The 17,652-nt window shown below is 42.9% G+C and overlaps 1 protein-coding gene across 8 annotated transcripts in view; it reads left to right on the forward strand.

Moving 5' to 3' along the window:
* Positions 1 to 764: 764 nt before the first annotated feature.
* LOC140196607 (E3 ubiquitin-protein ligase RNF31) overlaps positions 765 to 17,652 on the forward strand; it is an 82,408-nt gene continuing 65,520 nt past the window's right edge. For 3 of the 8 annotated variants that reach the window (XM_072256084.1, XM_072256095.1, XM_072256149.1), the window contains exons 1-3: positions 765 to 886; positions 7,545 to 7,635; positions 10,903 to 10,968. In XM_072256084.1, the coding sequence (XP_072112185.1) occupies positions 812 to 886; positions 7,545 to 7,635; positions 10,903 to 10,968 (232 nt within the window). In that variant the 5' untranslated portion in view covers positions 765 to 811. Of the gene's footprint in view, positions 887 to 7,544; positions 7,636 to 10,902; positions 10,969 to 12,092; positions 12,329 to 14,669; positions 14,761 to 17,652 lie in introns of all 8 variants that reach the window. The other 5 variants (XM_072256112.1, XM_072256122.1, XM_072256140.1 and 2 more) reach the window with 5 other exon arrangements.

The following is a 17,652-nucleotide window of genomic DNA, read 5'->3' on the forward strand; positions in this document are numbered from 1 at the left end:
GGTATCAGCCCAAAGCGTCCTATGTACTTTTTTCCATAGATGCTGCCTGGCCTTCTGAGTTCCTCCAGCAATTTCTGTGTGTTGCTTTTATTTGACACTACCTATTTGCCACATTCATTATATGCTCTACAGTTGTGCAACAAGCATACATTATTCTGTCATTGTGTAACATGATTCCTATTTTGTCACCTGCACAGTTGTTGTGTACTATTTCATTGCCAAATGCACTGTTGTTTTCATTTCTCCCATGAACCATATTATTATGTGACATGTTCCATATTATTGTCTCATTCTCCATTTTATTACTGCAGTTACACCATATTATTTGCATCTTATGCACGCTATTATACTTATTGCGAGCACTATATTTTTCTATCATGGATGGGAGGTGTATGGAGGGATATGGTCCTTGTGTATATGTCTTTAGTATGTTACAAATAACACAGTACATGATGCATGGTGCAGTGTTCTGCTAGTGTACAACATACACTATGTATCTCAAATGCATTGATTTAGATGCATGAGCAATTGTTGTGCTCAATGCATAGTACTGAGCTACGCATCATAAATCACGTGCTGTTATTTTCACCGTTATATTACTTTCGCCATGCTTCCGTATTACAAATATCACGTACATTGTGCTCTTCTCAATTTTATACTTTATACATTCGTCATATTATGAAGCCGTGTAATTGGATCACTGGAACTTCATCTGCGCAGGCGTTGTACATCCGGATTTACGAAATGCGTCCGGAGCTCAGCTGATTATAACGTGTTGACGTTTTGTTCCGAGTTTCGTTTTCGCTGCTGAATGCTGGATGCTTGCTTTTATGTTGACGACAGAACGATGAGTTTTTCGGAGACCCGATTAAATAACTTGTTGGAGGTGAGTTGGCAGCGGGGGCTTAGAGCACGATAATATTTAGAACGCTGGCAGGATGTGTGCGAGAGACCAGAAAAACAGGGATACGGGGACCGCCTCGGCTCGGCTGTGGGGTGCTGCACTCTGCACCCTGCACTGGATGGACCGAGAGCACAGGGATATAAAGTTGCCGTGAAGTATGGCATTTCAAGAGTGAAAACTCTTTGCTCTAAATAGTGCTAATTGTCTCGGGATGATGTTTAACTGTGAAGGATCTAGTTACAAAGTGGTGCAAACACGAGGAATTCTGCAGATGCTGAAAATTCAAGCAACACACATCAGAGTTGCTGGTGAATGCTGTAGATGCTGGAAATTCAAGCAACACAATCAAAGTTGCTGGTGAACGCCTGACGAAGGGTCTCGGCCCGAAACGTCGACTGTACATCTTCCTAGAGATGCTGCCTGGCCTGCTGTGTTCACCAGCAACTTTGACAAAGTGGTGTTATTATGTGACAGTGAGAGGCAGAGTTACAGTGTGGAATGGTACATATCGCACAGCTCCTGGAGCTATAGTAAAAGAGTCAAAGTTCAGAGTACCGAGCAACCTAACCATACACAACCTCAAGATTCATTTATTTATTTCGAGCCAGCAAACACGATTAACCCTAATCTAATCACGAGACAATATTTACAATAACTAATAACCCACCCAGTATGTCTTTGAACTGTGGAGGAAACCGGAGCACCGGGGAAAACCCACATATTCCACTGGGATGATGTACAGACTCCTTACAGAACAGAGCAGGAATTGAACTCTAAACTCTGGAACGCTTCGAGCTGTAAAGCGTTGCGCTAACCCCTACACTACCGTAGCACCCCCGCATTTTCTTGCAGGCATTCTCAGGAACAAAAGAAATAAAATAGAATTTTACAAGAAAAAACTATATATAAACATTTAAAGACTGACGGCTAATGTGCAAAAGAAGACACACTGTGCAAATAAAAGAAACAGTACTGAGCACATAAGTTGTAGAGTCCTTGCGAAAGTGAGTCTGTAAGTTATGGAATCAGGTCAGAGTAGTGATGATTGAAGTTGTCCAACCCAATTAAGGAGCCTGATGGTTGTAGGGTAGTAACTGGACCTGAACCTAGTGGGACCTAAGGCTTCTGTACCTCCAGCCCAATGGTAATAGCGAGAAGAGGACATGGCCTGGATGGTGGAGATCTTTGATGATGGATGCTGCTTTCTTGTGACAGTGCTCCACGTAAATATCTTCAATGGTGGGGAGGTTTTTGTCTGTGATGGACTGGGCTGCGTCCACCATTTTCTTTAGCTTTTAGCATTGCTGAGCATTGGTCTTTCCGTATCAGGTCATGATGCCTCCAGTTACGATGCTGTCCACTGTGCAGCTATACAATAGAAGTTGTTAAAGTGTTTCTGATGCGCTGAATCTGCGCAAACTTTTAAGAAAGTAGAGGTGCTGTTGTGCCTTCTTTGTGATGGCACTTGCATACTGGTCCCAGGACCGATCCTCTGAGCTGTTAACACCAAGGAATTTAAAGCTACTGACCCTCCCTAGCTCCTATCCCTTAACGAAGACTAACTAGCTCATGGACGTCCATCTTCTTTCTCCTGTAGTTGATAATAATCAGTGAAAAGTTGTTGTATCATTACTCAACCAAATTTTCAGCTTCCCTCCTCTATCTCAATTCGTCATCACCTTTGATTCTGCCAACAACAGTGGTGTCATCAGCCAGCTTAAAAACAACATTGGAACTGTATCTCATGATCATACCTCAGTGGCCACTTTATTAGGAACTTCTGTATACCTGCTCGTTAAAACAAATATCTAAACAGCCAAACATGTGACAGTAATTTAATGCATAAAAACATGCAACCATGGTCAAGAGGTTCAGTTGTTCTTCAGTCCAAACATCAGAATGGGGAGTAAATGACTTTGTGACTTTGTCTGTCAAATGATTGTTGGTGCCAGATGGGGTGGTTGAGTATCTCAGAAACTGTTGATTTCCTGGGATTTTCAACTACAACAGTCTCTAAAGTTTACAGAGAATGGTGCAAAGAAAAATCCAAAGGCAGTTCTGTGAGTGTAAATGCCTTGTTAATGAGAGAGTTCAGAGGAGAATGGTCAGACTAGTTCAAGCTGACAGGATGGTGACAGTAACTCAAATGACCTTGTGTAATAACTGTGGTGTGCAGAAGAGCATCTCTTCCCCTGACATCTCCTCTCTACCTAGTTCCAAGCACCTTAAGACAGTGCCCTCTCGTGTTAGCCATTTCAGTCCTGGGAAAAAGCCTCTGACCATTTACATGATCAATGCCTCTCATCATCTTATACACCTCTGTCAGGTCACCTCTCATCCTCCGTCGCTCCAAGGAAAAAAGGCCAAGTTCACTCAACCTATTCTCATAAAGCGTGCCCCCCAATCTAGGCAACGCCTTTGTAAATCTCCTGTGCACCCTTTCTATAGTTTCCACATCCTTCCTGTAGTGGGGTGATCAGAACTGAGTATAATACTCCAAGTGGGGTCTAACCAGGGTCTTATATAGCTGTAACATTACCTCTTGGCTCCTAAACTCAATTCCACAGTTGATGAAGGCGAATACACCGTACGCCTTCTTAACCACAGAGTCTACCTGCGCAGCAGCTTTGAGAGTCCTGTGGACCTGAACACCAAGATCCCTCTGATCCTCCACACTGCCAAGATTCTTACCATTAATGCTATATTCTGCCATCATATTTGACCTACCAAAATGAACCTCCTCACACTTATCTGGGTTGAACTCCATCCGCCACTTCTCAGCCCAGTTTTGCATCCTATCACTGTCCCACTGCAACCTCTGACAGCCCTCCACACTATCCACAACAGCCCCCAACCTTGGTGTGATCAGCAAATTTACTAACCCATCCCTCCACTTCCTCATCCAGGTCATTTATAGAAATCTCGAAGAGAGGGTGTCCCAGAACAGATCCCTGAGGCACACCACTGGTCACCAACCTCCATGCAGAATATGACCCATCTACGACCACTCTTTGCCTTTTGTATGCAAGCCAGTTTTGGATCCACAAAGCAATGACCCCTTGGATCCTGTGCCTCTTTACTTTCTCAATAATCCTTGCATGGGGTACCTTATCAAATCCCTTGCTGAAATCCATGTACACTACATCTAGCGCTCTATCTTCATCAATGTGTTTAGTCATATCCTCAAAAAATTCAATCAGACTCATAAGGCACGACCTGCCTTTGACAAAACCATGCTGACTATTGCTAAGCATATTATGCCCCTCCAAATGTTCGTAATTCCTGCCTCTCAAGATCTTCTCCATCAACTTACCAACCACTGAAGGTAAGACTCACTGGTCTATAATTTCCTGGGCTATCTCTACTCCCTTTCTTGAATAAGGGAACAACATCAGCAACCCTTCAATCCTCCGGAACCTCTCCCGTCCCCATTGATGATGCAAAGATCATCGCCAGAGGCCCAGCAATCTCCTCCCTCACTTCCCACAGTAGTCTGGGGTGTATCTCATCTGGTCCTAGTGACATATCCAACTTGATGCTTTCCAAAAGCTCCAGCACATCCTCTTTCTTAGTGTCTATATGCTCAAGTTTTTCAGTTTGCTGTAAGCAATCCCTAGAATTGCCAAGGTCTTTTTCCCGTAGTGACTACCAAAGCAAAGTATTCATTAAGTACCTCCACTACCTCCTCCAGTTCCATACACACTTTTCCACTGTCACATTTGATTGGTCCTATTCTCTCACATTTTATCCTCTTGCTCTCACATACTTGTAGAATGCCTTGGGTTTTTCCTTAATCTGCTTGTCAAGGCCTTCTCATGGTCCCTTCTGGCTTTCCTAATTTCATTCTTAAACTCTTTCCTGCTGGCCTTGTAATTTTCTAGATCTCTATCATTACCTAGCTTTTTGAACCTTTCGTAAGCTTTTCTTTTCTTCTTGTCTAGACTTACAACAGCCCTTATACACCATGGTTGCTGTACCCTACCATCCTTTCCGCCTCATTGGAACGTGCCTATGCAGAACGCCACGCAAATATCACCTGAACATTTGCCACATTTCTGCCATATATTTCCCTGAGAACATCTGTTCCCAATTTATGCTTCCAAGTTCCTGCCTGATAGCTTCATATTTCCCCTTACTCCATTTAAAAGTTTTCCTAACTTGTCTGTTCCTATCCCTCTCCAATGCTATGGTAAAGGAGATAGAATTGTGATCACTATCTCCAAAATGCTCTCACACTGAGAAACCTGACATCTGATCAGGTTCATTTCCCAATACCAGATCAAGTACAGCCTCTCCTCTTGTAGGCTTATCTACATACTGTGTCAGGAAACCTTCCTGAACACACCTAACAAACTCCACCCCATCCAAACCCCTTGTTCTAGGGAGATGCCATTCGGTATTGGGAAAATTAAAATCCCCCTTCACGACAACCCTGTTATTACTGCACCGTTCCAGAATCTGTCTCCTTATCTGCTTCTCGATGTCCCTGTTACTATTGGGTTGCTTATAAAAAACATCCAGTAGAGTTATTGACCTCTTCCTGTTTCTAACTTCCACCCACAGAGACTCAGTAGACAATCCCTCTATGACTTCCTCTTTTTCTGCAGCCGTGACACTATATCTGATCAACAGTGCCACGCCCCCACCTCTTTTGCCTCCCTCCCTGTTCTTTCTGAAACATCTAAAGCCTGGCACACTAAGAAGCCATTCCTGCCCCTGAGACTTGTGGCCAAATCTCTGTAATGGCTACAACATCATAGCTCCAAGTACTGATCCACGATCCAAGCTCACCTGCTTTGTTCATGATACTCCTTGCATTAAAATAGACACACCTCAAATTGTCGGACTGAGCGCATCCCTTCTTTAACACCTGTCTATCCTCTCTCACACTGCTTTCAAGTTTTCTCTATTTGTGGGCCAATTGCACCTTCTCTGTCTCTGCTGTTCGGTTCCCAGCAGCCTCCCCCCGGCAATTCTTGTTTAAACTCTCCCTAATAGCCTTATCAAGCCTCCCCGCCAGGATATTGGAGCCTCTCGGATTCAAATGCAACCCATCCCGCGCAGACAGTGTTCCAGATTCTACAGGCCTGCCCCAAAAGAAGTTGCAATGATCCAGAAATCTGAATCCCTGCCCCCTGCTCCAATCCCTCAGCCACTCATTTATCCTCCACCTGACTCGGGTCTATAAGGCTGTCTTCTTTTTGAATTCTTCCCGCCGTCCCAACTCACGTCCATGTGCCTGAGCAGTTGTACCTTGATCAAAGGCACGACTGTCACCTACACCCTTTTATCTGCTCTGCAGTCAGTCAGTTTGTGGCAGAACTACTTTCCTGCACCAGCTTCTTCAAGGTATTGTGCCTTGGAGTTATTAAATTAAGCTCTATGGTCATTATAGTAGGTGTTGTAGAACTTGCTCTGCTTTCTTTAGCCACCATGCTTCCTCACAAAACAAAAATGACTATATGTTGAAATGATAAAAATCAAAAATAAACATGGAAGTGCTGGAAATATTCAGCAAGTTGGGTGTAGAAGTCGATTCAGGGTTAGCTTTTTGGCCCTTACAGTATCTTAACCTTTAGTTCGATCATGACTGATTTTTTTTTTCTACATTCTTGTACAAGATCCACAGCTCTTCATTTTGTAATATCCAGAAATGCAAAATGTGACATCTTTCAAACAAAAGCTTGATTGGCTGTGTAGTGATTGGGTTATCTTTCTTTTTTCTGTCTGTGAATATTTGAATTGAAGAAAGGTGAGAGCAAACTGAGACTTTCAATGGTAGAGTAGTAGTATTAGAACTGCAATTGTATTAAAAGGTAACACATCTTCAGCTGAATTTACAGGAGCTTTTTTTTGACAGCGATTGGCACAGTGATGAAGCTAGTAGAGCTGCTGGGTTTTAATTCCACTGACCTGGGGCCTAACCTGACTTCCGTGCAGAGTTCACACATTCTCCCTGTGCTCATGACTTTGCCCAGATCCTCTGATTTACTCCTGCATCCCAAACGTGCTATGTGGGTTAACTATTCACTGTAAAGTTCCCCCATTGAACAGTAGAATCTGAGGGGAAAGTGAGAGAAATAAAATGGGATTATTTAAATGGATGCTTGTTGATTACTGCCTGTTTGAAAGGGCTGTCTCCGTGTTCTATGGCTCCAGTACTGTATTAGGACAGGATTTCACTGTCTGGTTTTTGTAAATCGAAGGCAGAATGGAGAGAGGTGACATAGCCAGCCAGAGTGAAATAAAAGAAAATAAGCTTATCCTGGCTGGGTAGTTAACAGATCTGTGAAAGGTTATTTATTTATTGAGATACAGCGCAGAATAGGCCCTTCTGGCCCTACCTGGCAATCCCTCGCTTTAATACCAGTCTAATCACAGGACAATTTACAATGACCAATTAACCTACCCACCGGCATGTCTTTGGACTGTGGGAGGAAGCTGGAGCACCTGGAGGAAGCCCACGCGGTCACGGGGAGAATGTACAAACTCCTTACAGACTGCGGCAGGAATTGAACCTGGGTCGCTGGTACTGTAAAGCATTGTGCTAACCACTATGCTACCGTGCCGCCCCACGTTATGTTGGCCTTGCAGCAAAGTGCATTGTTTCAAATAATCCTTTCTTAAAATTCTTTTACAGAAATTGTATCATCATCCAAAAGAAGTTATAAAAGAACTTAAACATGTACTAACAATCTACAGAGGCCTGTCAGTGTATTTTGACTTTTATTGTAAGTAATGATTTTCTGTTTACATAGAAATTAAGAATTCAGTTCAATATTGCATTGTTCCCCTTTACATGATTAAGATGGCTAACATCACAATTTCTGGAAAACGCAGTATTTAATTTACTGTAAGTACAAATTTCATGATATTGAGAAGAAGGTACAGCACAACATGGTGATCATGTACAGTCCAGTAGTAGTTGCATTAAGGGCATAACGGGTCTGTATCATGTTGCTGTTTGTGCGAATTTGCTGTGCGAATTGTTTTCCCTGCATTTGAATAGTGACTACAGTAAGAAAGACTGCCATGGTTACAAGGTGCTTTGGAGAATCCTAAAGTCACCAAATCAATGCATATCATAAAATCATGTTTCCTTTTGACTTTGAACGAGAGTATTCCGTTTGTTGAATCTAACCAGGTCTCAGAGCATTACCATCATTCCCACTCCCTCCACTTGTTTCTCATTCAACTGTTCTCTCTTATGGACCATCAAATTCTGCTTTGACTCTTTAGGCCACTTAGCTACACCTTGGGGTAATTAACGTACAAGTATGACACATCTTTGTGATGTGGGAGGGAACTGAAGTGCCCAGAGGAAACCCAGCATTAACCAGGAAAACATGCAAGTTCTGCACAAACAACACCTGAGTCAGGATCAAACCATGGTGCTTTGTGCTGTGAGGCAACAAAGCAGAAGGATCTTTAGCATGCTATCTTTTAAGTTCAAAGGGAGAGAGTAAATTTGGGATGAAAGTAAAGACCTTTCAGATGGGGTTTGAATATTTAGAAAGTAACTTGGATATTGAGAATGTGTAGAAAGCTGGCCTGGGCTCAGTAAACAGAAGCCTAGAATTGGATTAATGAGGAGACTGTCTCTGTAAGGAGACAGGAGATCACTAGGTATGTGCTTTGTAGCAGGTTAGTGTGTTAACTTGCCAAGGTTGAAGTGCCATTGAATTTTGGATAGATGACATAATGTAGAACTTAATTTGGGTGAGGATGCAGGAGACAAAGTCTAAAGTGAGGTGAAACTTATAAGGAAAAGAGGCTGGTGTAAATCATTGAATTTTAAAGTAATTGAATTAGTGACACCTCCTTTATCTAAAATAATCTTCCTTTTATAAATGCATAGAAATTCTCACCAAGTCTGCACTATCCATCAAGTACACATTTACCGTAATTTTACACTTGACACATTCCCATCGACACTCCAAGGTTTTACCACTCCAACAGAATGGGTTGTGGGGGCCGGGGGGGGGGGGTGCAATTTCAAGCAGTCAATGAACCACCAAACTGCCTTTCGAATGTGGGAAGAAATTGGAGCACTGAGTGGAGCACATGCAGTCACAGGGAGAATATGCGAACACCGCACAGAGAGGAGATGAGAATTGAACCTGTTTCTGGAACTGTTTACCCGCAGCTCTAATCATAGCGCCACAGTGTTGCCCGTTGTGCATTGAGGAAAAACTGTGCATGGTTGTGACACTTGAACCTGAAAATTCGCTCACAAATTTGACTGTGATGTCAAGATGTATATAGTACCTATAAAAAGTATTCACCCCACCCCCCAGAAGTTTCCATGTTTTATTGTTTTACAACATCGAATTTAATTTGGCGTTTTTGACACTGATCGACAGAAAAAGAGCCTTTCATATCAAAGTGAAAACAGATCTCTACAAAGTACAAATATAAAACATAAACTAATTGATTGTGTAAGTATTCACCCCCTCCAAGTCAGTATTCAGTAGATGCACCTTTGGCAGCATTACAACTTTGAGTCTGTGTGGATAGGCCTCTATCAGCTTTGCACATCTGGACACGCAGTTTTTCCCCATTCTTCTTTACAAAACTGTTGAAGCTCTGTCAGACTGCATGGGGATCGTGAGTGAACAACCCTTTTCAAGTCCAGCCACGAATTCTCAATTGGATTGAAGTCTGGACTCTGACTTGGCCACTCCATGACATTAACTTTGTTGTTTTTAAGCTATTCCTGTGTAGCTTTATATTTGGGGTCATTATCTTGCTGGAAAGCAAATCTCCCAGGTCGCAGCTCTGCAGACTGCATCATGTTTTCCTCCAGGACTTCCCTGTATTTTGCTGCATTCATTTTACCCTCTACCTTCAAAAGCCTTTCAGGGCCTGCTGCAGTGAAACATTCCCACAGCATGATGCAGCCACCACTATGCTTCACGGTAGGGATGGTGTGTTTTTGATGATGCGCATAGCATTTAGTCCGATGGTCAAAAAGTTCAATTTTGGTTTCATCAGGCCATAGAAACTTCTTCCAGCTGATTTCAAAGTCTCCCACATGCTTCTGGCAAACTTTAGCCAAGAGTTTCCATGTGCATTTTTTTCAATAGTGGTTTGCTCTTTGCCACTCTTCCATAAAGCTTGTGACTGGTGAAGCACCCAGGAAACGGTTGTATGTGCAGTGTCACCCATCTCACTCAATGAAGCTAGGAACTCCTCCAGAATTGCCATCGGTCTCTTGGTGGCCTCTCTCACTAGTCCCCTTCTTGCATGGTCACTCAGTTTTTGAGGACGGCCTGCTCTAGGCAGATATGCAGCTGTTCCATATCCATTCCATTTCTTGATGATTGGAATATCCTCTGTATTCCAAGGGATATTACTTGGAAATTTTCTAGTATCCATCTCCTGACATGTGTCTTTCAATAACCTTTTTGGGGAGATGCTTGGGATGTTTTTTTGTCTTCATGGTGTATTTTTGCCGGGGTACTGATTCAGCAGCAGTCGAGCCTTCCAGATACAGGTGTATGTTTACTACAATCAATTGAAACACCTTGACTGCACACAGGTCTCCAAAAATGAAGATCTCCATTTAACTAATTATGTGACTTCTAAAACAAATTGGCTGCACCAGTGATGATTTGGTGTGTCATATTAAAGGGGAGGGGGTGCAAATACTTACGCAATCAATTATTTTGTGTTTTGTGTTTTATATTTGTAATTAATTTAGATCACTTTGTAAAGATTTATTTTCACTTCGACATGGAAGTCTTTTTTAATTGATCACTGTCAAAAATGTCAAATTAAATCCACTGTGATTCAATGTCGTAATATCAAAACTTCCGGGAGGTGGGGTAGTGAATACTTTTGTAAGCATTGTATGTTCCATGAACCTAGGATGCTGATGCAGTTATATATAATTATCCACTATTAGTTTATTCATGCAAAGCAGCTAAGTCAAATAATTATAGGGAAAGTATTTCCTTAATCAATTTCATGGAAAAATATTTTTCTTTCCCTTCCAGGTCACAAAACTGGATTTAAAAGTAAGCTGGTTAATATAAGTGGTACCATTCCTGTGTCATGCAAAGGTAAGATAACACTGTATGAAACACATAACTTTGTTTTTCCAGTCCAGCAAATCTATTTGGGAAGTGCCACTGAGAGTGAAGACAAGTTTTATCCTTGACAGCACTTGACTGTGCTTCCTGGTAAATTGATGCAGCTATTTGCTGGTGAACGCGGCAGGCCAGGCAGCATCTATAGGAAGAGGTACAGTCAACGTTTTGGGCCGAGACCCTTTGTCAGGACTAACTGAAAGAAGAGGTGGGTCTCTGTTCGAAACGTCGACTGTACCTCTTCCTATAGATGCTGCTTGGCCTGCTGCGTTCACCAGCAATTTTTATGTGTGTTGCTTGAAATTCCAGCATCTGCAGATTTCCTCATGTGATGCAGCTGTTTGTTGGTTAGATACTATCTTCTTATGAAACCAGGGCAATAGGATGAAGGGTTGAAAAAACTAGCAAGGGGTATTGCCCTTAAAGTTAGTATGCCTTAAAAACATAGAAAACCTACAGCACAATACAGGCCCTTCAGCCCACAAAGCTGTTCCGAACATGTCCTTACCTGAGAAATTACCTAGGATTACCCATAGCCCTCTATTTTTCTGAGGTCCATATACCTGTCCAGGAATCTCTAAAAAGACCCTATCGTATCTGCCTCCATCACCGTCGCCGGCAGCACATTCCACGCACTCACCACTTAGTGAGAAAGCAATGCCTTTAATTGGAACTTCTAGAGAAAATAAATGCCTTTAATGTCATCTTGTTGTTTTCCTTTGGCCTTGACTCTGTGTAGGCACAATCGTAATTAAGGCATCTAGACACTCTGGCAAGATGAGGGAAGTCAGAGACCATTGTGATCTCCCTGATGACTCCAACTGTGTGAACTCCACCCAACTATAGCCCCTGACAAACTGGCCATGGAACTGGAAGTCGTTCTAGAGACACTCAGGAAGATGAGGGAAGCTGGCTGGTTTCATAGAAGAGATTTTTACTGTGTTGATCACACCCAAGGTATAGGCTTCAGATAGATGGGTGACCACCAAGAAAAGTTAGGGAAGTAGGCAGTCAGTGTAATGTCCCCCTGTGACCATTTGCTTCACTAATGGGAATACCTGTTTGGATACTGTTAATGGGTGTTTTTTTTTTTCCAGGGCCTAGCAGTAGAAGTCAGGTATTTTGCACTGTGACCAGTTCTGAGGCTCAGAAAGAGGGCCTAGTCAGTCATGGTGATTCTAACAGGAGACTCAATAGTGAAGAGGACAGATTGGAGATTCTGTGGCCATAGAAGAGACACCAGGATGATGTTTTGCTTCCTAGCTATATGAGGAGCTGCAGAAAATTCTTGAGGGGGAGCATGAATAGTCTAAGGCCATTGTACGCATTGGTGGTAAGTGTCTAAGGGATGGCTTTTTCGAACAGTTTGTTGTTGAGCCCACTAGGGCTGGATTGGGAATTGTGCAATGATCCAGAGGTGATAAGAGAGCTTAAGGTTAAGGAACCCTTAGGGAACAGTGATCACAATATGATCGAATTCACATTGAAATTTGAGAGGGAAAAATAAAATCCAATGTGTTGGTATTTCAGTGGAATAAAGGAAATTACAATGGCATGAGAGGGGAACTGGCCGAAGTTGACTGGAAAGGAACATTTGCAGGAAAAACATCAGAGCAGCAATGGCTGGAGTTCCTGCGAAAAATGAAGGAAGTGCAAGGCAGATATATTACAAATAAGAAATTTTCAAAGGGAAGAAGGACACTACTGTGGCTGACAAGTCAGAGCCAAAGTAAAGGCAAAAGAGAGGGTATACAAGGAAGCCTGATCTAGTGGGGAGATAGAGGATTGGGGAGCTTATAAAAACTTGCAGAAGGAAACTAAGAAGGTCATTCGGAAGGAAAAGATGAATTATGAGAGGAAGCTGGTGACTAATATCAAAGAACACACTAAAAGCTTTTTTAAGTATATAAAAGGTAAAAGAGAGTCAAGGGTAGATATAGGACTGATAGAAAATGATGCTGGAGATGTTGTAATGAGAGATGCAGAGATGGTAGAGGAAATGAATGCGCATTTTGCATCAGTCTTCACAGTGGAAGACATCTGCAGTATACCAGACATTCACGAGTGTCAGGGAAGTGAACTTTGTGCAGTGAAAATTACGACTGAGAAGGTGCTCAGGAAGCTTAATGGTCTGAGGGTGGATAAATTCTTGGACCTGATGGAATGCACCCTTGCGTACTGAAGGAAGGAGCTGGAGAGATTGCGGAGGCATTAACAGATTCAGAATTGATAGACTCTGGCATTGTACCAGATGACTGGAAAATTACAAATATTACTCCACTGTTTAAGAAGGGTGGGAGGCAGCAGAAAGGAAGCTATAGACCTGTTAGCCTGACATCAGTGATTGGGAATTGGAATCGATTATGGAATACTTGGAAGCACATGACAAGATAGGCCAAAGCCAGCATGGTTTCCTGAAAGGAAAAGCCTGCCTGACAAACCCACTGCAATTCTTTGAGGAAATTACAAGCAGGATAGACAAAGGAGATTCAGTAGACATGATGTATTTGGATTTTCAGAAGGCCTTTGACAAGGTACCGCACATGAGGCTGCTTAGCAAGATAAGAGCCCATGGAATTACAGGGAAGTTACTAACGTGGATGGAGCATTGGCTGGTCAGCAGAAAGCAGAGCGTGGGAATAAAGGGATCCTATTCTGGCTGGCTGCTAGTTACTAGTGGAGTTCCACAGGGGCTGGTGTTGGGATCACTGCTTTTAATGATGTTTGTCAATGATTTGGACTACGGTATTAATGGATTTGCAGCTAAATTTGCTAATGATACAAACATAGGTGGAGAAGCGGATAGTGTTGAGGAAGCAGAGAGACTTAGGTAGTTTAGGGGAATGGGCAAAGAAGTGGCAAATGAAATACAATGTTGGAAGGTGTATGGTCATGCACTTTGGTGGAAGAAATAAACGGACAGACTGTTATTTCAACGGGGAGAGAATTCAAAGTTCTGAGATGCAATGGGACTTGGGAGTCCTCGTGTAGGATACCCTTAAGGTTAACCTCCAGGTTGAGTCAGTGGTGAAGAAGGCGAATGCAATGTTGGCATTCATTTCTAGAGGAATAGCGTATAGGAGTGTTGAGGCTCTATAAGGTGCTGGTGACACCTCACTTGGAGTACTGTGGGCAGTTTTGGTCTCCTTATTTAAGAAAGGATGTGCTGACGTTGGAGAGGGTACAGAGAAGATTCATTAGAATGATTCCGGGAATGAGAGAGTTAACATATGAGGAATGTTTGTCCGCTCTTGGACTGTATTCCTTGGAGTTTAGAAGAATGAGGGGGGACTTCATAGAAACATTTTGAATGTTGAAAGGCATGGACAGAATGGATGTGGCAAAGTTGTTTCCATGATGGGGGAGTCTTATACGAGAGGGCATGACTTAAGGATTGAAGGGTGCCCATTCACAACAGAGATGCAAAGAAATTGTTTTAGTCAGAAGATGGTGAATCTATGGAATTTGTTGCCACGAGCAGCAGTGGAGGCCAAGTCATTGGGTATATTTAAGGCAGAGATTGATAGGTATCTGAGTAGCCAGGGCATCAAAGGTTATGGTTTGAAGGCGGGGGAGTGGGACTAAATGGGAGAATGGATCAGCTCATGATAAAATGGCAGAACAGACTCGATGGGCTGAACGGCCAACTTCTGCTCCTTTGTCTTATGGTCTAGCCTCTGTAGGACTTGATGGACATGATGAATGTGTTTCTGGAGACTGCTGGAGAAGATTACGATGTCATCCAGATAGACAAGCACAAAGCGGGTAATAAAGTCTCTCAGCACGTCGCTAATCAGGGCTTGAAAAACGGCGGGGGCATTGGTGAGGCCAAACGGCATGACCAGGTATTCAAAGTGGCCTAGAGGGGTATTAAATGCCGTCTTCCACTCGTCCCCCTCCCTTATTCTGACCAGATGGCAGGCACTTCGTAGGTCCAGCTTCGAGAAGATGGTGGCTCCGTGAAGTGGTTCAAATGCTGAATTTATGAGGGGCAGCGGGTACTTGTTTTTAATGGTTATGTTGTTAAGGCCTCAGTAATCGATGCGGGGACCTAGTGACCCATCCTTCTTCCCCACAAAGAAGAACCCTGCACCCACCGGGGAGGATGAGGCCGAATAATGCCTGCTGAGAGAGACTCACTGATGTCCTTCTCCATGGCTTCTCTCTCAGGCCGGGACAAGTTATACAACTGACTGGTGGGTAACAAGGCCCCGGGGAGAAGGTCGATAGCGAGGTCGTATGGTCGGTGTGGAGGAAGGGAAAGAGCTTGGTGTTCAGTAAATACCTGTCCCAGGTCATGGTACTCTGCTGGAACCCTGGACAAGTCGGGGGATTCCACGACAGTCGAGGTTAAGTGTACGGTTATGCACTTTGGCAGAAGAAATAAACGGGCAGATTGTTATTTAGATGGGAAGAGAATTCAAAATGCAGAGATGCAAAGGGACTTGGGAGTCCTTGTGCAAGATACCCTAAAGGTTAATCCCCAGGTTGAGTCAGTTGTGAAGAAGGCGAATGCAATGTTGGTATTCATTTCTAGAGGTATAGAACATAAGAGGAGGGATGTGATGTTGAGGCTCTATAAGGCACTCTTGAGACCACACTTGAAGTATTGGGTGCAGTTTTGGGCTCCTTATTTTAGAAAGGATATACTGACATTGGAGAGGGTTCAGAGAAGATTCACGAGAATGATTCCAGGAATGAAAGGGTTACCGTATGAGGAACGTCTGGCAGCTCTTGGGCTGTATTCCCTGGAGTTCAGGAGAATGAGGGGGGATCTCATAGAAACATTCCGAATGTTAAATGGCCTGAACAGATTAAATATGGCAAAGTTATTTCCCATGGTAGGGGAGTCCAGGACAAGAAGGCATGACTTCAGGATTGAAGGATGTCCTTTTAGAACTGAGATGCAGAGAAATTACTTTAGTCAGAAAGTGGTACATCAGTGGAATTTGTTGCCACCAGTGACTGTGGAGGCCAAGTCATTGGGTGCATTTACGGCAGAGATAGATAGGTTCTTGATTAGCCAGGGCATCAAAGCAGGGGAGTGGGGATGACTAGAAGAATTGGATCAGCCCATGATTGAATGACGGAGCAGACTCGATGGGTGGAATGGCTTACTTCTGCTCCTATATCTTATGGTCTTCCCCTATAACTCAGATCCTCAAATCCTGGCAGCATACTTGTAAATTATCTCCCTACTCTTTCAATCTTTTTGATACCTTTCCAGTTGGTAGGAGTCTAGAACTGGCCATAATACTCCCAATTTGGCCTCACTACTGGCTTATATAACTTTAACATAACATCCCATCTCCTGTGCTCTGTACTTTGATGAAGGCCAAAGTGCCAGATGTTCCCTTTACCACACTATGTAACTGATTCCATTTTCAAGGAATGATGTATTTCTAGGTCTGTTTGTCAACCGCACTCTTCAACTGTCTGGAAGATATTGGAGGGAATTCTGACGCCAACATCTACCGTTTCGTGGTTAGTCCAGGCCTGATTAGGAATAGAGAACATGGTTTTGTTCATGAGAAGTCATGTCTGATTAATCTTTCGGAGCTTTTTAAGATGTAATTAAGTGGCAAAAGTTTAGGGGTAACATGAGGGGGAACTTCTTTACTCAGAGTGGTGGCTGTGTGGAACGAGCTTCCAGCAGAAGTGGTTGAGGCAGGTTTAATGTTGTCAATTAAAGTAAAATTGGATAGCTATATGGACAGGAAAGGAATGGAGGGTTATGGGCTGAGTGCAGGTCGGTGGGACTAGGTGAGAGTAAGAGTTCGGCACGGACTAGAAGGGCCGAGATGGCCTGTTTCCGTGCTGTAATTGTTATATAGTTATATGGTTATATGGATAAATGAAGGTAGGGCAGTGGATATTGTCTATTTGGACTTTAATAAAATCTTTGGCAAGGTCCTGCGTGGCAGGTAGAGCTACCAATGTTGATTCAGAATTGGTGCAATAGGAAGCAGTGGGTGATGACTGAAAGTCAATTCTCTGACTGGAGGTTTGTGAATAGTGGAAATCCCAGGGATCAATGTTAGGACCTATTTTATTCATTATTTCTGCAAATGATTTGGATATGATGTACATGGCATAAGTGCTAAGTGTCCTGATAATATTAAATTAGGAACTTCCATTGATAGTGAACATAAAAACTGAAAAAAAAAATAGTAGCAGGAAGTCAACTGGCCCATTGATTTGGTTCTGCCTTCTAATATAATGGTTGATCTGACCATAGGCTCAGCTCCAACAACCTGCCTTTTTCCCATAACCCCCAATTCCCCCACTATGCAAAAATCTAACTAACTATCTTAAATATGTTGCATGAAGTTCCTCGACTGCTTAATAGGCAGAGAATTCCACAGATTCACTGCTGTCTGGGAAAAGCACCTGTCTAAAATCTATCCCCCACCAAATGTAGAGGCTGTGTCCCCTAGTTCTAATATCACTTACCAATGAAAACAAGTTTCCTGCCTCTTGTCTTACCTACCCATTTCATAACTTTATATTTGTAAGATCCCCTATCATTCTTCTGAATTCCAGTGCATATAGTCCCAGGTGACTCAATCTTTCCTCATAAGCGAAACCCCTCATCTTCAGAATCAATTTGGTGAAACTCCTCTGCACTGCCTCCAAAGCCGGTATATCTTTTCTCAA

The sequence above is a fragment of the Mobula birostris genome, chromosome 1, assembly GCF_030028105.1.
Source record: "Mobula birostris isolate sMobBir1 chromosome 1, sMobBir1.hap1, whole genome shotgun sequence".
NCBI lineage: Eukaryota > Metazoa > Chordata > Chondrichthyes > Myliobatiformes > Myliobatidae > Mobula > Mobula birostris.